Here is a 21756-nt window from a genome sequence, read left to right on the forward strand (position 1 = left end):
ACGTAGAAAGAACAAGAAGCATTAGGGGGACTTCAGGTTCTCTCTGGTGTTCTGTCAAAGATCCTACTAGACGTATTCTAAGAATGCTATGGCTTTTTTCGTAAGAGAAGTCATTAAGGAAGCACATTTGCTTTGCCAGGAAGAATGCTTCGGCTGCTTAAGGTTAAAGCTCACGAGGTGAGAGCGGTAGCTACGTCCTTGGCATTCAGAAAAAATTTAGCCCTCAAGGACATTATAGATTCTACGTTTTGGAGGACAAATTCGGTCTTTGCCTCGCATTACCTAAGAGACGTGAAGACAACTTTTGATAATTGTCAAACGTTAGGCCCGTACGTATCCTCAGGTACAGTACTGGGCAAAGGAGTTTTTCTTACCCCATAACCTACTAACATGCTAGGCTATTATTTTAATTAGGTTATAGTGTTTTATGGTTGTCTGAGAAGGTTATTACCTGCTCAGTTTTTTGGTGTAGTATTTTGTTATAGTGATTGTGTGTGGTTCAGGTGACTAACTTTCCTAGCATGAATGCCCGTGGTAAATGAGGGCTAGGGTTCTCTGTCAGCAGATAGGTCATGTCCAGTTGTCAGACACTTGTTATTAGCTTTCTCAACAAACAGGTCACATCCTAGTTGAGAGCTACTAAGGTTTAGCAGGCTAAGAGGCACGACCTACGCAAGTCCCAGCTACCTTAGCAGGTAAGGAACCTAATAGTAATTTTAAAAATTTAGTTTAATTTTTGAATTATGACGATGTTGCTGTCTATGACCCACCTCCAAATGTGCAATCAGCTATATATATACCTGCCAGGTAAGTTTGTCATGTATAAAAAATGATATTGTTATGATACAATAAAGTTTTATGCATACTTACCTGGCAGGTATATATAATTAAATTCCCGCCCTCACCTCCCCTCAGGAGACAGGGCCTCAGAGAAAATCTGAAGAAAACGAGAATGGTTCCGAGCACCAGCGCCACAGGAACGGGGTGGCCATCACCTGAACTAACCAGTGTACTAGCGGTTGCCGCGAGTTTGAAATTCTGCCAGTGCGACAAGAGGATAAGCTATATATATACCTGCCAGGTAAGTATGCATAAAACTTTATTGTATCATAACAATATCATACTTTTCAGTTGCAAATGTACACTCAGATATCCTTTTATTTACCTAAAACTTACACATAGCGTAACTATTTAAAGCCCAGGATGCAGTGTTACCATGTGTGACCACCACAGGCGGATGGACAGATGGAAAAAACAGAGTATAGGCACATTTGAAATTCAGATGTATGTTGGTATTAATGGATATTATCATTAGTGAATCTTTTCATTCATTTCTAGTGTAGGCGAGGTACATTAACTTTAAAGGATTTTTATATCCTAGCTTATGCCCCCTATTGCCTTTCAAAATATTCATATTTCACTTATATAACTTACCCGGTGGTTACATATAGCTGTCGTCTCCTGACGTCATGGCAGAATTTGAAATTCGTGGTACCGCTAATGGTTTGACAGGTGATCCCTCTACTCCCGCTCTACCGGGGTACCGGGAACCATTCCAACAATAAATCAGAAATTTCCTGCCGTCGGAACCGATAACATGGTTCCTCTGTCTGGTTGGAATTTGGATTTGATCATCTGGTTTTCTCCTTTTGGTGATGTACCTTGAGTTTCATGTATGACACTTACCTGGCAGGTATATATATAGCTATTCTTCTCTGTTCGCACTGGCAGAATTTTCAAAACTCGCGGCAACCGCTAGATCACTGGTAGTTCAGGTGATCGCCACCCCGTTCCCGTGGCGCTGGTGCTCGGAAATCATTCCCATTTTCGTCAGATTTTTTCTGCCAGCCGAACCGGCAACATCGTTGTGGGTTCCCTGCTAGAATTTCGAACTCGTAGCTGACTTTCGCTGTACTTTGATGGATTATTGGGGTATCGTATTGGAAAGTTGGATTGGCAATCGCGTTTGGAATTCTTATAATGTCCCTGATTCTGGTTTAGTATTTAGAGTGTGTGTGAAAGAAGGGTGGGCAGGTGAGACTGGCCGAAACCTCGGTAGAAACCCTCCAAGATGTAGAAGTGTAAGAGAGGGGTGTGGTGTTAATTAATAAAGATGTAATGAAAGTGTGAAAGTTTAAATGAGAAGGAATGGAAGACTTTCACTAAATAGTTGAGAGACTAGAAAGGATAGAGTAAGGAGATCGGTATCTCGGAGTGAGAGGTCAGGCTCTTCTAGTAAGGCCTTGAATGCTTCTGTTATTTTCTCCCCCTCCTTCCGAAGTAGAAGTTGTAGATCCTTCTCAATCAGGTTTCTAACCTGCGCCTGCTGCTGTTTCTGAGGATCCTAATTATGGTGAAAGTGTTTGCCGCCCTTGCGTCAATGGGCAATCAGATTCAGAGTCTTACAGACAAAGTGGGTGGGTACTTTTGAGAGTGTCAGTGTAGTGGAGGGGGCGGCTGATCGTCTCTCTCGTGCTCCTAGACCTAGGCCTCTGCCAAGCTCCCAGACCCAAGGGAGAAGGCATGTCGACAGTCGAAGGGAGGCGAGAGGGGTTCCCTTACGATCAGTCGTCCCTTCAGGCAGTCCTGTTGCGTCCCAGGCTGCAGCAGTGCGCCATAGAAAAGGCGACACTGGGAAGTGTTTTTCTTCTACCGATAGTCTGCGTCAGGCAGGTATCGACGTTATGCGGAAGAATCGCGTCCGCTGAAGAGGACGCATAGACCTACGTCATCTCAGGATGAACTTGACGCTCAAGAGCGGTGGAGTAGCCCCGAGATTTTCTCATCTAGTGACGATGAAGACGTGGTTCCGGTTAAAAGGAGGAGAACTTTTCGTTCAAGGCAGGACGCAAGACTTCATTTAGACGGCGGTTCGCCTGATAGGAGCCCTCCTTCTGCATCCTGGGCAGTTTCTCCTGTATCTTCTCCTTCTCGTAGACCTCAGGTTCGAGCTTCTCGTCTTCGTTCCCCGCATGCTCAGGCATCCCGTCAGGAAAAAAAAAACAGAGCTAAGGACTTTCTTAAAGAAATGCAAGGAAGGTTAGCCGATCTAGTTAAATCGTGGGAAAACAACGAAACATCCTCCTACGAGACGTAAGGACGCGTCCCTCCCCGTCAAGTCCTCCAAAAGGACGCATGATTGTTTGCCTCCTCCTCATCGCACTTCGGATTCTCGTGTAGGACGCAAGTTACCGGGACAGGACGCAATCTCGGAGCGGATTCACGTTTTGTCGACGTATCTCAGAAGGACGCAGGACGCAGGCGGCAGGAGCCTTCTTCTTCCCGAGAGGTTAGAGAAGATGTTCAGCAGCAAGACCTTGGATTACAAGATGTTTCTTCGGCAGAAGAGGAGATGGAAGACTTTGCGTCTGAAGAAGAGAAAGATGGTGAAACACCTTCTTCAGACTACAAGAAGTTAACTGATTGCCTTTTGTCAGTTTTTGAAGGGGAATTTCAGCCTTCAGCTCCGATGTCACCCCTTTCTCAATTCTCCAAGAATAAAACACCGAAGAAGTCATCGTTTTTGAAGATGAAGCTTTCAATTACAGCTAAGAAGGCTCTTCAAAGGATCGATACGTGGTTGAAAGATAAGAGGGAAGCGGGCAAGACTTCTTTCTCCTTCCCTCCAGCCAAATTGGCATCGAAGTCCGGAATCTGGTATGCGACGGGGGAAAGTCTCGGCCTGGGAGTTCCTGCCTCCTCCCAGGGGGATTTTTCCAACATTGTTGACAGTTCCCGCAGACATGCTTTGAATTCAGCTAAAGTTTGGTGGACGTCATCAGAGTTAGATCATCTCTTGAAAGGTATTTTCCGGACATTCGAGGTTTTCAATTTTCTTGATTGGTCCTTGGGGGCTCTGGGACGAACCGTGGAAGATAAGGAATCAACTGCTTCGCCACTTCCAAGCAGTATTATGTCCTGCATGGACAAAGCCTAAGGGATGGGGCGAATGAGTTAGCTTCGCTTTTCACCGCAGGAGTTTTAAAGAAGAGGTCACTCCTGTGCTCTTTTGCTGCAAAGGGCGTTTCTAACGCCCAGAAATCCGAATTGGTTTTTTCCCCACTCTCGGATCAGTTATTTCCTTCGGATCTTATCAAGGATATTTCGCTTCCCTGACTCAGAAGGACCTTTAAAACGTCTTCGGTAAGGAAATTTGTGTACCCACCAAAGTGGTAAGAGGAGTCAAGACAGGCTAGTCAGCCCTTTCGAGGCAAGTTCTTTTCTCGTCCTTCCTTCAGAGGAAGAAGAGCTCCTTCCAAGAGGGTTCGAAACCCAGTAATAAACAATGAAGAACAAGTCCTTCAGACATCAGTTGGGGACCAGACTCCAGAAGTTTTGGGAGATTTGGGCAAGAAAAGGGAGCAGATCCTTGGTCGTCACGGTAGCCAAGGAAGGTTACAAGATCCCTTTTTTCTGAAGAAACCACTTCTTTCGACATCGCCAAGAGAGCTTGGAGCTCACTACAAGCGATCCAGGGAAACAAGAAGCACTACAAGAGCAAGTACTTTCTATGCTCAGGAAAGGAGCAATAGAACCTGTTCTGGATCACTTATCCCCGGGATTTTGCAACCGGCTTTTCTTAGTAGTGAAATCCTCGGGGGATGGAGACCAGTACTGGACGTAAGTCAACTCAACTTATTTGTGGAGAAGACAAAATTTACTATGGAGACGACCGATTCAGTACTGGCAGCGGTACGTCCAGGGGACTGGATGGTTACCCTGGACCTTCAAGACGCATATTTTCATATCCCAATTCATGCAGGATCCAGGAAGTAGTCTTAAGATTTTGTGATCCAGAACAGGGTCTTTCAGTTCAAAGCCCTCTGCTTCGGACTGTGCACAGCCCCACAAGTTTTTACAAGAGTGATTGTCAAGCGTGGCGAAGTGGCTACATATTCTAGGGATAAGAGTGTTCTATACCTAGACGATTGGCTCATAAGAGCCCAATCAAGAAGACAATGTCTGGAGGACTTAAGAATGACGTGGCATTAACGAACGAATTATAGTCTGGATGGTGCCCGCTTGGTGAACTTAGAAAAGTCGAATCTGATCCCCAATCAGGAGCTAGTTACTTTGGGGGAGGTTCGATGATTTCCTCAGCGACTTTTCTTTTCCTGGGCGGGTTTTCCATCTCCCGACAGGCAGGCTCAGTGCATCCGGAAAAAAAGTACAAGCCTTTCTAGAGAAAGAACAATGCTCTGCACGAGAGTGGATGAGCTTACTGGGGACTCTCTCGTCACTGGAACGGTTCGTTTCTCTAGGAAGGCTTCACATGAGACCCTTGCAAATATTTTTGAACCAAGTCTGGCCAAGAAAATCGCAACCGGATTCCTTCCTGTTTCGAATTCCTCGCAAGATCAAAGAGGAATTACTTTGGTGGCTAACTCCGGGGGAAGTTAGCGGAGGGAGCGTCGCTCCAGCAGAAGAGCCCAGACCTTGTATTGTTTTCAGACGCGTCGGACGCAGGCTGGGGAGCGACTCTCGCCCTCAAGAAGTGTCAGGTCGCTGGAGCAAGGAGGGAAGCGTCTTGGCATATAAACAGGAAGGAACTGATGGCGATTTTCTTGGCTTTGAAAGAGTTCAACGCGGTGATCCGCAACAAGGCGGTGCGGGTCAACACGGACAATACCACACAGCTGGTCTGTGTTACATCCGCAAGCAAGGGGGAACGCATTCAGTCTCTCTTTGCAAGTTGGCGGGAGGAGATCCTTCTATGGGCAGAGAAGGAAAACGTAACCCTTCTCACCAGGTTCATTCAAGGGGAGAAGAATGTGAGAGCGGACCTGTTGAGCAGGGAAGGTCAACTTCTGTCAACAGAATGGACTCTTATCTAGAAGTATGCCAGAGTCTGTGGAAAATTATGGGGTCGTCCAGTGGTGGACTTGTTTGCGACGCAATGACAAAGAGATTGACGACTTATTGCTCTCCAGTCCCAGACCGTCAAGCAGTCGCAGTAGACGCCTTTCTTCTAGATTGGACGGGGCTAGATGTGTACGCCTTTCCCCTTCCCCCGTTCAAGATATTAGGAAAGGTTTTGAAGAAATTCAGGGAGAGTCAAGGGACGAGAATGACTCTCATAGCTCCCTACTGGCCGGCCCGAGAGTGGTTCACAGAGGTACTGGAATGGACAGTAGATGTACCAAGAACACTTCCAGCAAGAGTAGATCTACTCAAACAGCCTCACTTCAACAGTACCACAAGAACACCCTCGCTCTGGGTCTGACTGCTTTCAGACTATGAAAAGACTTGTCAGAGCGAGGGGGGTTTTCTAGAGAGGCGGCCAGAGCTGTGGCCGGAGCAAGAAGAGCCTCGACTATTAAGGTGTACCAGGCGAAGTGGAAAATCTTTCGTAAGTGGTGCAAGACGAGTCGGAAGATTTCTTCATCCAGTACCTCTTGTGACCCAAATTGCCGACTTCCTTTTATATTTAAAGAAGGAAGTAGGGTTGTCAACTCAGACGATTAAAGGATATCGTAGTATGTTGGCCTCAGTATTTAGACACAGAGGTTTAGATATTACCAATAATCTTGATCTGAAGAGACCTCATAAGGTCTTTGGAACAAGGAAGGAAACACCGATACAGAACACCTTCCTGGAATCTCGATGTGGTCCTGAAATTCTTAGGAACTAATAAGTTCGAACCGATGGATCAAGCTTCGTTTAGAGATATCTCGATAAAAGACCATCTTTTTGGTGGTGCCTTGGCCACAGCTAAAAGGGTTAGTGAGCTGCAAGCAATTAGCAAACATGTTGGCTGGAAGCATGACAAGGCAGTTTGCTCGTTTCAGGAGGTTTTCCTTGGCCAAGAACGAGAATCCAGCTCATCCCTGGCCAAGGTCTTTTGAGATTATGGGTCTTTCAGATTTGGTAGGACAGGAACAAGAGAGAGTTCTCTGTCCAGTAAGTCTTTGCGCTATATATAGAGAAAACCAATAATATTAGAGGAACTTCAGAATCACTGTGGTGCTCTGTGAAGGACCCTAGCAGAGCAATGACCAAAAATGCTATTGCCTTTTTCCTCAGGGAACTGATTAAAGAATCACATATGTTATGCCAAGAAGAAAATTTCGGCATCCTTAAGGTTAAGGCGCACGAAGTGAGAGCAGTAGCTACTTCCTTTGGCATTAAAAGAAAAATATGGCCCTCAAAGATATCATTGAAACGACGTTTTGGAGAACTAATTCAGTGTTTGCGTGTCATTATTACCTTAGAAACGTCACAAAAACAACATTTGACAACTGTCAAACGTGGGGCCCTTATGTATCCTCAGGAGCAGTATTGGGCAAAGGAGTTCCACCCCATAACTTACTAACATGCTAGGTATGTTTAATTATGTGGTGTTGTTTTTATGGTTGTCTGAGAGGGTTATTTCCTCTTCAGTCTGTGAAGTGTAGTGTGTTATGTTAGCTTTGTGTGTGGTTCAGGTGGTCTAACTTATCCTAGCATGAATGCCCGTGGTAAGAGAGGGCTAGGGTTTTCCTGTCACAAATTGGTCCCGTCCAGTTGTCAGACCCTTGTATTTAGCTTCAATCAACTATTAGGTCATGTCCTAGTTGGGAGCTACTAAGGTTTAGCAGGCTAAGAGGCAGGATTTATGAAGTCAGCTACCTTAGCAGGTATGGAATCTAAGAGTATTTGGGATTTATTTTAAATTTTAAAACTCTTACAATGTTGCTGTCTTTGACCCACCTCCAAATGTGTCAATCAGCTATATATATACCTGCCAGGTAAGTGTCATACATGAAAATGATGTTATTATGATATAACAAAGTTTCATGTATACTTACCTGGCAGGTATATATAATTAAATTCCCACCCACCTCCCCTCAGGAGACAGGGTTCAGAGAAAAAATCTGACGAAAATGGGAATGATTCCGAGCACCAGCCCCACGGGAACGGGTGGGTGGCGATCACCTGAACTACCAGTGATCTAGCGGTTGCCGCGAGTTTTGAAAATTCTGCCAGTGCGAACAGAGAATATAGCTATATATATACCTGCCAGGTAAGTATACATGAAACTTTGTTATATCATAATAACATCATTTTACTGATCTTTTTGCTAGCGCTATAGTTATTTTGGTTTTGATATTGTTGTCCTTTTTAGGAATTATTTTGAATTTTTCACGATGTCTGACACGGCTCTATTCAGTATAGGGTGTGTAGTAGTGGGTGTAAGACTAGACTCTTAAAGCTTCATTGATCCTCATTCTACTTGTGTAAGTTGTAGGGGACGTGAATGTTCTTTTGAGAATACGTGTGAAGAATGTAAGTCTCTAACATCTCAGGAGTGGAAGGCACTGGGAAAGTATATGAGAAAGTTAGAAAAAGATAGAATCAGAAAGGCTTCACAGAGATCTTCTTCTAAGTCAGTGAGTAGCCAGGATATTCCATCTGGAATTCTGGTTTAATCCTGCTCCTATTAACCCCGTAGTTGTTTCTCCTGCCCTCGACTCTGTATCTCCCGATCCCGATTCCCGTGTCAGTATTACTAGCCGATATGGACTCGAAATTTGTCTCTTTCCTCACCACTATGCAGAAAATGGGTGAGACAGTGCAAGAAGTGGTACTTAAAGTGTGATAAGTTACTTAGTGCAAGTGTAGTGGAGGAGGTGGCTGTTTGGCCCGTTTGTTCTCCTAGGTCTAGGCCCCTGTCAAACTCCCCAGATCCTGGGAGGAGGCCATGTCCGAAAAACCGTAAGGGAGGCGAGCTGGATCTGCTCCCGAGCAGTCGCCCCCTCAAGCAATCCTGTAGCGGTATCCCAGGATGCTGTCGCTCACCATTGGAAAGGTGTTGCGAGGAAGTGTTTTTCGTCAAGCGACTCTAGTTCAGATGTTTCCTCTTATAGAGGTTGGCATAATAAGACTTCTAGACCGCTGAAAAGGTCTCGCGATGTTTCGCCTGCTGCGGTTCCCAAGAAGGTTTGGCAGCCGCCACGGCTGCCAAACCTTCTTGTAGTTTTTGGGAGGAGCCTGAAGCCTTTTCTCCGGCGGTTTCGATTTATCGCCCTTCTCTCATAGAAGTGGAGAAGCCGAACACGCACACTCCTTCGGAGCCTTCTCCAGAGCCTCCTCAAGCAATAACTCCTGCGGCTCCAGACGTGTTTGTGGCTCATCCTTCTACTCCTCCCGCGCCTTCTACGTCGGTGGATCCTCAACCTTCGGTGTTTGAACAGATGAATGCCAAGTTAGGCAGTATTTTGGAGCTTTTTGGCAAGTCTCTTTCGTCCCCGAATGCGCTCCTGACCGCCTTACATCTTCCGCAGACTACTGTGCAGTCCTCTTCACAGGCTCCTTTCCAGTCGCCTCTTCAGGCTCAGACTCTCCATGTGACTCCTCTTCAGACGCCGCTTCAGGCGCCTGGTCGGACTCCTTTCCTGACTCCGTCTATGGCGCCACGTCAGGCTCTCGCTCGAGCGCCACCTCAGCTGCCAGCTCAGCCGCCAGCGCAGCCGCCAGCTCAGCCGCCAACGCAGCCGCCAGCTCAGCCACCCGTATTCGTCTCAGTACAGGCTCAGACGTCTTCTCCTGCTTTCTCGCACCGTCCTCGGGCGCATCAGGGTGTGACTTCGCCGAACAGGATTCCTCTTCCGATGGAATGTTCGCCAGTTTCGTCGAAGGAAGCTTCGGATTTGGAGGAAGAAGGAGAAGTACTTACAGAAAAAGACAAGCATTTGTCGGGGTATAAGCTCCTTTTACGATCCTTCGTTGACAACTTTGGGGATTCTTTTGCGCCTTCCGTTCCAGTTTCTCCTAGTTCTCAGTGGAAAAAGGACAGTAAGCCTGACTCCTCGTCCTCGTTCACGCGTCTCGGCGCCTCGATTTCGGCTAAGAAAGCTATCAAGAAAGTTAACGCTTGGCTTTTGGAGAAGAGGGAACAGGGGAAAAATGTTTTCTGTCTTCCCCCTTCGAGACTTTCGTCTAGGAGCCGTGTCTGGTATGACACGAGAAGTTTTTTCCCTGGGTGTGACTGCCTCCGCTCAGGGAGACTTTTCTAGTCTTGTGGACTCTTCGCGTAGATCAGCCCTTAATACTGCTAAGATTTTCTTTTCGGCAAATGAACTGGATCTTGGACTTTCGGAGGAGCAGTTGAAGGATTTTGCCTCTGTACTGGATTGCATCGATAAAGGCATCTGTGATGGAGCTTCGGAGCTCGCTGCCATTTTCGCCTTTGGAGTATTGAAGAAGAGACAGATTTGGTGCTCCTTGTCGAAAGGGGTCTCATCGAACCAGAAGTCTGCCTTGCTCTTCTCTCCTTTGGACAAGAAGCACCTTTTTCCGCAAGAGATTGTGAGTGAGATCGCTCAATCTTTAACACAGAAAGCGACCCAGGATCTTTTATCACAGTCAGTGAAGAAGCCCAGGGAGATAGCTCCGGTTCTTTCTGCTTCTCGGAGTGCTCCCTACACGGAAGCTCCTAAACCATTTCGAGGGAGAGCTCCCGTTCGATCTTTCTCCAGGTTTCGTGGGAGAGGTAGTGCCTCGTCTAAAACCACTCCCTCTTCCATCAAGAAGTAGGCCCGTAGTCCTCCACACAGCAGTAGGAGCCAGATTACACCTTTTCTGGCAGACCTGGTTTCATCTCAGAGCGGATCCTTGGACAGTCCAGGTCCTGAAGGAAGGATACACCATTCCGTTCATCAAGCACCCCCCTCTCACAGAATTTCCTGTGGATTTATCAGCTTACTCGGAGAACTCCAAAAAATTTGCCGCCCTCCATCAAGAAGTTCTCGCCTTACTGGCAAAGAGGGCCATAGAGTTAGTGGACTCTCCTCAGGAACCAGGATTTTACAATCGCCTTTTCCTGGTAAAGAAGGCCACGGGGGGTTGGAGACCGGTGTTGGACGACAGTGCCCTGAACGTCTTTGTCCTGAAGACGAAGTTTTTCTATGGAAACGACCCAGTCGGTAGGGTTAGCAGTGCTTCATCCAGGAGATTGGATGGTTTCCATAGACCTTCAGGACGCCTATTTTCATATTTCGATTCATTCGGAATCGAGAAGACTCCTGAGATTCGTGTTCCAGGGCCGCATTTATCAGTTCAGGGCCCTCTGCTTCGGCCTGTCGACAGCTCCACAAGTGTTCACCAGAGTTCTGTCGTCAGTAGCAAAGTGGCTTCATCTGGACAGGATACGAATCTCCATGTATCTAGACGATTGGCTTCTCAGGGCAAGTTCCAGACAGAAGTGTGTGGAGGACCTACAAAAGACTTTAAGGCTGACCGACAGCCTAGGTTTGTTAGTAAAAACAAGGAAAAGTCGTGTCTCACTCCTTCTCAGGAGATAGTTTATTTAGGAGTGAGACTGAATTCAGTTCTTTTTCAGGCTTTTCCGTCTCTCCAAAGGATCAACTCTTGCCTGAACAAGATAGACGAATTTCTCGTCAGACAAACTTGCTCGGCGAATCAGTGGATGAGCCTTTTAGGAACCTTGGCCTCAATAGAACAATTTGTAAGTCTGGGCAGGCTCAACATGAGACCACTTCAATTTTACTTGAAACAGAAGTGGCAAAGGAAGAAGTTCCCAGACTCCTTCGTGTTCCCCATCTCGGAAGGGATCAAGCAGGACCTCCTTTGGTGGAAATCAGAAGGAAGGCTAGAGGAAGGCTTGTCTCTAAGCCAGTTGAGCCCCAACCTTACGCTCTTGTCAGACGCATCGGACAAAGGGTGGGGAGCTACTCTGGGGAGAAAGGAAGTGTCGGGACTTTGGCAGATTCATCAGAGAAGCTGGCACATAAATCTAAAAGAGTTGAAGGCGATTCATTTGGCTCTAATGCACTTCAAGACAGAGGTAAGAGGGAAAGTAGTGCTGGTTCAAGCAGACAACACCACGGCTCTCTCTTACATCAAAAAACAGGGGGGGACACACTCGTTCTCTCTGTGCGAGGCAGCGAGAGACCTACTCATTTGGGCGAAAGAGAACAAGGTTGTCTTGAGCACAAGATTTATTCAAGGCTCGAAGAATGTAAAGGCGGACATTCTCAGCAGGAGAGGGCAAGCCCTCTCCACAGAGTGGACGCTACATCCTCAAATATGCAAGAAGCTTTGGGGGATTTGGTGATGTCCTCAGTTGGATCTCTTCGCCACAAACAAGACAGCTCGTCTACCACTGCATTGCTCCCCAGTTCCAGACGAGGAGGCATTTACAGTGGATGCCATGCTTCTGGACTGGTCAAATCTGGATCTTTATGCCTTTCCGCCTTTCAAAATGCTAAGACTAGTTCTGACAAAGTTCAGAGGTCATCAGAATGTCAGGATGACTGATAGCCCCCTTTTGGCCAGCCAGGGAATGGTTTCCGGACCTACTACTGCTGTTGACGGACTTTCCGAGAGAGTTACCGTTAAGGAAGGATCTACTCAGACAGCCCCACTTTCTGAGGTTCCATCACAACTTGTCCGCTCTTCGACTAGTCGCCTTCAGACTGTCGAGCATCTCCTCAGAAAGAGAGGATTTTCAAAGAGAGCTTCAAGGGCTATTGCTAGACCCAGAAGAGAATCCTCTGATCGAGTGTACCAAGCTAAGTGGGTCCAATTCAGAGCTTGGTGCAAAGAAGAAGGAATTTCGTCTTCTAAGACCTCTATAGCTCAGTTAGCTAACTTCCTTCTTTTTCTTTGTGAGAATAAGAAGCTTTCTACCCAGACGATTAGGGGTTATAGAGCTATGTTGTCTTCTGTGTTCAGACATCGAGGATTAGACATTTCTAATAATCAAGACCTCTCAGACCTGATTTGTTCCTTTGATACGACCAAGACAAAGGAGTCAAGAACAGTAGCTTGGAACCTGGATGTAGTTCTTAAATGGCTGATGTCAGATAGATTCGAACCGATCTCCTCTAGTTCTTTTAGAGATCTGACTAGAAAGACTTTTTCTTTGTGCTTTACCATCAGCTAGAAGAATCAGTGAGCTGCATGCTATTGATAAGAGAGTTGGATTTGCTAAGGGCAATGCCATTTGCTCATCAATGCTGGGTTTTTTGGCTAAGAATGAAAATCCCTCACGTCCTTGGCCTCGTTCTTTCACTATAAAGAACATTTCGGAGTTAGTGGGGCCTAATGAGCCTGAATGTCTTCTCTGTCCAGTAAGAGCACTTAGACATTATGTGCAAAGGACCAAAGGTATAAGAGGTAAGAGTGATAACCTGTGGTGTTCAGTGAAAGATCCTTCTCGGCCTCTTTCTAAAAATGCGCTCTCCTTCTTTTTAAGGAATTTGATTTCTGAGGCACACGGACAATGTCAGGACTCAGATATCAAAGTGTTTAGAGTCAAAGCTCATGAAATTAGAGCAGTGTCTACGTCTATGGCCTTTAGACGTAATCTGTCTTTGAAAGACATTATTAAATCTACATATTGGAGAAGCAATTCTGTCTTCGCATCTCATTATCTGACAGATTTGCAAACCACATATGAAAATTGCAGTACATTGGGGCCATTCATTGTGACTGACACGGTATTGGGTGAGGGAGAGAAGGATGTATCCCATCCTCACTAACTTTTCTCCTTGATTATGTTTTTTGTATTTTTAAGGTTGTCTGAAGATACAGGGGTTTTTTGAGTATCTTTCAGTCTTTTAATGTCTTGGTGTATTTCTTAACCGGGTGTGGTGATCCTTCGTTTTTCATTGTATTTTGTGGTGATTTGTACTGCGCCCTGAGCAGGGGCATTATAGTCTTGTCCGTTAGGGTCACGTCCTCAACGGCAAGTACTTATTATTGTGTCCGACACACAGATCCATATATCCTGTCGGTACAATAAAGGCCAGCAGACTACAGAGGCAGTAACCACTGAGTCAGCGGTCTTTAAAGGTAAGGAACCTATATCTTCGGATAATTCCAACAGTTGTTATTTTAGCTGCCATTGTCCCACCACCTAAATATGTCAATCAGCCATATGTAACCACCGGGTAAGTTATATAAGTGAAAATGACATTTTTATAATAATATAAAGTTTCACTTATACTTACCTGGTGGTTACATAACGAAGCCCGCCCTCCTCCCCTCATATGGACAGGTAGGCATGAAACTTCTGATTTATTGTTGGAATGGTTCCCAGTACCCGGTAGAGGGCAGGAGTAGAGGGATCACCTGTCAAACCATTAGCGCTACCGCGAATTTCAAATTCTGCCGTGACGTCAGGAGACGACAGCTATATGTAACCACCGGGTAAGTATAAGTGAAACTTTATATTATTATAAAAATGTCATTTTTACCTTGGGAGAGTTACTACTTTGCTGAAAGTTCAGTCTACATGTGGCACAGGTATAGGTTACTTTATAACCTGTAATTAGATGCAAATATAAAATTTCCTTCTTGATAATTGTAATATTATTATGACCAATTTGGCTTTAACTATTTGTAATGGGAAATGGTTTACACTGCCGGGGGAATTATAAAAACCTTGTTCATTAATATAGGCAGTCCTTGGGTTACATCAGGTTCCATTTAAGTCATTCTGGACTGAAGGCTCTTTCCTCATGGTGCTGTTAACCTGCTTTATGGCACTGTAACCCAGATTTACACCACTGCTGCTTTATTCACAGTATATTTATGATGATTCGGGTTAAGGAAATTTTCGGCTTACAGAGCCCTGCTGGGAACGGAACACCCACTGTAATCCGGGGTCTGCCTTTACAAGGCTGCATCCAAACCTAACCTTTTGTAGTCTAACCTAATCTAGGATACCGGGTCTTTCCTGATCAGGGATACATCTGTTTTAGTTTTCTGTAAAAGAAAACTATTTTGCTGGCTTTGCTTGTCTGTCTACCCTCAAATCTTAAAAACTACCTAGACTAGAGGGCTGCAAGTTGGTATGTTGATCATCCACTCTCCAATCATCAAACATACCAAATTGCAGCCCTCTACCCTCAGTAGTTTTTATTTCATTTTTATTTCTATTCCCAATTTTCCTTTCAGCACTAAATAACCTCATAGGTCCCAGTGCTTAGCCTTTGGCCTAAATCTTACATTCCAGTTTTTAGGGATTCACATCGTATATCTGCTGATTCAAAAGCCAGCAAGAGAATTGTAACCGATATTTGATTTGCATAGTCTCAGTTGGTTTTGGAAATAGACTTATGAAATGTTTGTAATTCTGCAGTGTTTGAATGAGCTCATGATAACTTGCATTCTTTCAGAAAATTAATCTATATTTCAAAGTTTATTGTGGTCAGTTTATGAAGTTTCATGACTTGAAATATCTTTCTCAATGGTATGTGCATTCTCATGTTGAAAGTGTTAATGCTTATGGTTTGTGAAAAACATGTATTTTTATATTTGTGACATTTTCTATATATATGAAGTTCACTTATATTTTTCAGAGCGGAAGAGGTTTACTGGATTATCAGAATCAGGCCAAAATGTTATTTAAAAAACTGACACCAAATAGTCCAACCAAATGTTCTATTGAGACTGGGCCATACGTCTTCCAGTAAGTATTATACATAAGCTTTCTTGTTTGAAAATAAGTAATATTATGTTTAGAAGTTTTAATGTACATTTGAATCATTAAATTTAAACTAAATTGTCTTATACTTGGGTAACCCACACAGCCCAAGCTAATACATCAGGTAATCCATACACCCATAACCGACCTAAATTTAAGGATGGCCAATTAAAAAGAAAACTCATCAATGGAAAGAGGAAGTTATGCATATTCTCATGGTATAAGGAAAAAAATCCTAAAAAAGTTTCTGTATATACCTTCCACACAAAGTTGAAAGTGAATATTTCCTACCCAGTGCCGACCTCTTTTTCCCTAAGACTTCATAAAAATGTGCTTATTTTAACAAATTCTGAGTATATTTATTGTAAAATATTTACGACACTTCCTTGGATGGGAAGTTGGGACAGCATTCACCTTTACCACCTTCAAGAAAGACTGAATCTATCTCACCTCACTCTTGGTACATTTTTCCTGCAAAATTCATTCAAACTGTATGGCGTCACATCTTGAATTTACGTATATGTATGTTACCCAGACTTTACCACAAAGCTCTATGTAGACATATTTGTATGTTACCTGTCCACAGGGGGTTAAGATTTTTGGCATTCCCAAAATTTGTCTGTGGAAAAACACACTTGAAAGAATATGGGTATAGAGATGTGACTATTTTATTGCTTGCTGTGAACTTATATAGCATGGTATAAAGATGGTTTGTTCCTACACCGTATACAAACCTTCCACCCTTTACTTAGGATAGATTGCAGCTCAGCTGAAACTAGCGGCTAATACATTCTTTTATATTCCGAGGTAGTAACTACCGGGCCGGTAGTTACCTGCCCGGCGGTTGGGAAGCACCGCCTCCCCACCAGCTCATTGAGTCGTCACTTTGATTACAGCCAGCAGCGAGGAAAGACCTCTCTTTTGCTCTCGCTGGCTTGCTGAAATTTTTCATAACATTCTTTTTCTTTTTCTAGCTGAATGCGAGTATGTCTGATATTATGGTTATGCGTTCCTGCCCTGGTGTCCTGGGCTGTAGGTGTTGGACTTTCATGGGCATGATTGATAGAGACCCTCACTCCCTTTGTCCTTCTTGCAGGGGGCATTCCTGTACAACGGGATCCCCCTGTGATAAGTGTTGTACCTGGTCACCTGCCCATTGGGTTGAGTATTGCCGGCGGCGAAGTAAGAAGAAGAAAAGGGATTCTTCGCCTTTAAGTTCTTCCTCGAAGACTAAAAGACCCAGACCTTCTGCTTCCTTGTCGAGGACTCATCCTTCGGGACCTTTGGCGTCGCACTCCTCCGGGAGTGAAGTGTATAAGAGCGACAATTTAACTCCTGGCCAGCCTATGAAAGAGCGAGACTTGCTCATTTCCCCTGGTGAAATGGGAAGGCCTAGCCCTTCTAAGGATGAGCCTTGTTTTTCAGTACATGTTAACGATGCCCTTTGTGTTTTGTGGCCTTCGTTGGGACTTCCTGGCCTACCGTTGAAGGAGAGAGTTTTGTCAGCACTCTCCTCTGGGGCTCCGTCTTCCTCCATAGTCTCCTCGGAGGAGTCAGCCTCATCCTCTTGTGCTGTTAAGGAAGACGCCCTTCCCTCTGCAACGCAGCCCTCAGAGCCCTCCCCTGCAGAGCCTCTTTTCGACGCTGACCAGGTCTGTCCTCCTGTCTGCCCGCCTTCGGGGATGCGGGCCCTGCAGCTTCGCCTTGTCCCTGGACGAGGTCCTCGGACTCCTCCTGACATTGCCTCCTTCGAGAGCCAACAGTAACTCTCAGAGAAGTAGTAAAGACTCTTCTCAGAGACGTGCTGACGCGCGCTCTCCTTGGAGAACTATCTGACCTTCACACGTAAGCTCCTCGGCTTTGTGCAATGCTACGGCACGCACAAAGGAGCATTCGTTGGATTTACTCTCCAATGCAATGCACGATGCTACGGCATGCACAAAGCATTCGTTGGATTTACTCTCCTCCGCAATGCGCGATGCTACGGTATGCGCACAGGGGGCTTCGCTAATTGAATGCTCCCCTGCAATGCGTGATGCTTCGGCAGCGCTTACCTGTAACGTGCGTTACAGGTGACACGCTACTGCCTGTGCACGCCAACGGGCGTCACCAGAGTGTTTTTGTAAACACTCCAGCAGGCGCTCTCAGTCTCCAGTATCATGCCCCAGACGTGCTCCTTCTTCGGAACGCTCTTCTTCTTCTACACATGCAACAAGGCGTGCAATTTCACCTGTAGAGCGTCAACGCTCTCCAGTGCGTTCTTATGCACATGGCTCTAGGCGTTCTCCTGCATGCAGATTTGAGCGCCATTTGTCTGAGTCGAAGTACCCGTCCTCAGAACTTCCATCTCCACCTCGGGATCCTCATAAAGCTGCAACCCAGCCTTCCAAAAGGCAGCTTATATGCTTTCACCTTTGATCAGAGGTCGTCGTTCCCCGACTCTCCCTCGAGAACAAGGCCACAAGTGGGCTCCTTCTCCTTCATATGACCTTCCAGCCCCCCTTTTGATTCCTCTTTGGAAGTTGGGAGAGCAGTTAAGGGGATTTACTATCCCCAAGCTGCCATGAGTGCTTAACGTCAGGCAAGAGGCACTCTGGAAGCAAAGGCATCCCGTGACTCCTTACGAGTCCAGACCTCCAACCTCTCGGGGTTCTCGATCTCCAAGGGCTTCTTCCCTTGTAGAGAAATATCATATCTCGCCCATCGAGTTCAAACCCAGCCGAGATCCTCCTGACAGGGCTCCAACAGTGCTTGCGGAGAGAGCTTCATCTCCCCTCTCTCCTCCAGCTTCGCCAGAAGCTGATAGGCGCCCTCGAACTCCACCTTTCCCCTTCTCACAAGGGGCTGTCCGACGGAGGCATAAGGACCTGTGGAAGGCAGTGAAGAATCACTCTCACGATTCCGAGCCTCCAAGGGCTCCTGTGGCTCTAGGGGCCTCTGCTCCCGGACTTCTGCCGCCCTTCATGAACAATTAGAGAATCAGCCTTCTTCTTCAAGACTGGACCCCTCTCATTCACGCCCGGGTGCATCAGTGCATAAGGAGGATGATTTTCAAGAGGCAACTGAGGATTCAGCTGGCTACCTTCCGGAACCAGCTGCTCTAGCTGTTCCAGAAGATGCGGCGGCTGAAACCACCTTCCATGAGATCATCGGTCTAATCTGGAAGGTAAACGGCCTTGGAGAAGCTCCAACTACTTCTCTAAAAGGCCGTACGTCGGCAGTCAACCTTCTTTGTCGCACCCCTCGGGGTGCTCGGTCCTGGTATGAGCTGTCCTTGTCATCCCTGACAAGGGAGGCTCTGACCAAGGTCAATAGACAAGTTTCAGCGAGGAAGAACTCGCTGCGGACATCTCGGTTCTCTAAGAAGCAGAGGAAGTACTATGTGGCCCAAGAGGCTGAGCCTTCACCCTTGCCAATAAACCTGACAATAACATCATTGGCACCTGGAGTTTCACTCCAGTCACTGCAAAACAGAACCTCGACGCTCTCTTCCCAGGAGATGTCGCAGCTCAAACAAACCACGATGGCGGCGTTACAAGCAGCTTCATGGTTGGACTTTTGGGGCAGCATGGTGGGCTTTCTTGCCACCTCTGAGACTCCGCAGCAGCCTGACAAGCAAGCAGACATGGCCCATCAGTTCTATGACCTTGTTTTGTCACGAGGTAAGGCTATGGAGTTCTTATTCCACCAGCTTGCCAACCTCTGGGCCAACCTGGTGCTGAAGCATAGGAATGCTGTCTCATCAAGGCTTGATCAAGCTGTGGACCCTCGGGATGTGACCGAACTTAGGAATGCCTCGCTTCAGGGATCCACCCTCTTTCCATCTTCGGATGTAAACGAGGTGATCGGAAACTTCAGGAGAGTGAGCCAGGATTCTTTGCTGCACCGCGCAGCATCCTTCTGTCAGCCCCAGCCTCATGCTGTTTCTCCTTGACGTCGCCCTGGCTCTCCATCTAGGAAGGTTTCTCACCCTCCTACCAGGGCTGATCCCTTTCCCACTGCCTCCACCACTTGGTGGCAGAGAGGTCAGCAGCCCTTTTCAACCAGGGGTGGTCGAGGGCGAGGCAAACGTGGCAAAAGGGGGAGAGACCGCCGCGACCAGAGAGGAGGTCACTCCCCCCACTCTTCCACCTGTGGGGGGATGCCTGCAAGCCCAATGGACGAGGTGGCAGTACCATGAGTCGGAGGATTGGACGCTGATCGTCCTCCGACATGGGTATCGCGTCCCGTTCATCAGCTCTCCCCCTCCTCTGATTCAACCCCCAAAGACATCTTCATCCTATCGTCAGGGATCAGCAAAGGATCTTGCCCCTCAGCCAGAAATCCAGGACATACTGGGGAAGGATGCTCTCGAGGAGGTCCTTGACGAGTCTCGAGGCTTCTTCAGTCGACTCTTTCTTGTAAAGAAGGCGCCTGGAGGCTGAAGACCGGTCATTGACCTGTCAGCCCTGAACGAGTTTATTCAGCAAACCCCATTCAGGATGGAGACCCCCAGCATGGTCAGACAGGCCATTCGTCCTCTGGATTACATGGTGACGATCGACCTAAAAGACACAGTTCCAGATCCCAATCCATCCATTGTCCGGGAAGTATCTTCGTCTTGTTGTAGCGGACAAAGTGTTCCAATTCTAGGTCCTATGTTTTGGTCTCTCCACAGCTTTGCAAGTCTTCACTCAGGTGTTCACCCTAGTGTCAACATGGGCTCATCGATTGGCTGATACTGGCACCCTCAATGGAACTGCTTCGTCTCCACCAAGACAGGGTTCTGGCATTTTGTCACGATCTGGGGATGCCAGCACATCAGTGGCAACAGTTGCTGGGACATCTGGCCTCGCTGGAACGCCTTGTTCCAAACGGTCGGATGCACCTTCAATCCTTTCAGTGGGGTCTGAAGAATTGTTGGTCACAAAGTCACAATTCTCCTCACGAACTAGTCCCAGTGGAGGAGAACATGCGCTCTGATCTCGAGTAGTGGCTGGAGAACGCGAACCTGTTGAGGGGCTCCCCTCTCCAGTCTTGTCCACCTGATCTGCTCCTGTTTATGGATGCATCCAAGGGAGGATGGGGCGCACACCTACTGCAATATGTACCTGCCTTCAGGCCTATGGTCTGACCAGGAACGTCGAGATCATATCAATGTGTTGGAACTTCGAGCTGCCTTCCTGGCACTCCAACACTTCAGCTCTCTTCTGACAGGTCACTCGATGGCGCTGATGAGCGACAACACCACCATAGTGTCATACGTGAACCGTCAAGGCGGCACCGTGTCTCTGCAGCTATGCCAACTAGCAGTGCAGATTCACGAATGGGCAGTTCTCAACTCAATAGGGTTGATAGCTCAGTTCATTCCAGGCAAACAGAACATCGTGGCGGACAATCTTAGCAGGTGAACACAGATCGTTGGCTTCGAATGGTCTTTGGCTCCTCGGATAGCGAACAAAGTCTTGACTTTGTGGAGTTCCCCAACGATAGACCTGTTCGCTACCGCTCTAAATCGGAAGTTACCAATTTACTGCTCTCCAGTTCCAGATCCAGCAGCGGTGTTCGAGGACTCGTTCCAGCACCCTTGGGACGGCCTAGACGTCTATGCCTTTCTGTCATTTTGCCTGATCAGGCAGGCGTTGAATCAAGTGCGATCCACACCTTCCCTGTCCATGATGCTAGTAGTGCCGAAATGGCCTCATGTAGAATGGTACCCGGGCCTTCTACTTCTGCTGGTAGAGACACCAAGAGTGCTTCCACCACTCCCTGACCTATGCCAACCACATGTGAGGATCTTCCACAACGCGGTGAGCTTTTTACATCTTCACGCGTGGAGGTTATCCAGCAGCTCTTCACAGCGAAAGGCTTTTCGCAAGAGGCTGTGACAGCAATGTCAGAATACCTCAGGAAGTCCTCAACGTCTGTCTATCAGACCAATTGGGCCATCTTCTGTGGTTGGTGTTGTCAGAGAGGCTGTTCTCCTCTCGAAGCCTCTATCCCCTTGATTGCCGACTTCTTACTCTACCTCGGGAGAGAGAAGCTCCTTTCGGTTTCGGCGGTAAAAGGCTAACATTCGGCCTTGATCCAAATCCTCATACTGAAGGAAATCGATCTCTCTTCCTCGGAGGAACTCTCTATGCTCATACAAAGCTTTGAACAGGGTTGCACTCCAGTATTGGCAAAGCCTCCTCCCTGGGACATTGTTGCTGTCCTCAGGTCTTTGAAGAGAGCTCTGTATGAACTGTTATCCCTGGCATCTTATAGGGATCTCACCCTGGAAACGGTTTTTCTTCTCACCCTTGCTTCCTCCAAGCGAGTCAGCGAGCTTCATGGCTTAGCTT

General features: G+C 46.8%; 1 protein-coding gene across 1 annotated transcript in view; it reads left to right on the forward strand.

Moving 5' to 3' along the window:
* The window catches only part of LOC135222831 (vesicle-trafficking protein SEC22b-like), a 93827-nt gene that overhangs the window by 54861 nt on the left and 17210 nt on the right, over nt 1–21756 (forward strand). Inside the window, exon 2 of the mRNA XM_064261160.1 lies at nt 15309–15418. Within this exon, the coding sequence (XP_064117230.1) occupies nt 15309–15418 (110 nt within the window). The remainder of the gene's footprint in view (nt 1–15308; nt 15419–21756) is intronic.

The sequence above is a fragment of the Macrobrachium nipponense genome, chromosome 20, assembly GCF_015104395.2.
Source record: "Macrobrachium nipponense isolate FS-2020 chromosome 20, ASM1510439v2, whole genome shotgun sequence".
Classification (NCBI taxonomy): Eukaryota; Metazoa; Arthropoda; class Malacostraca; order Decapoda; family Palaemonidae; genus Macrobrachium; species Macrobrachium nipponense.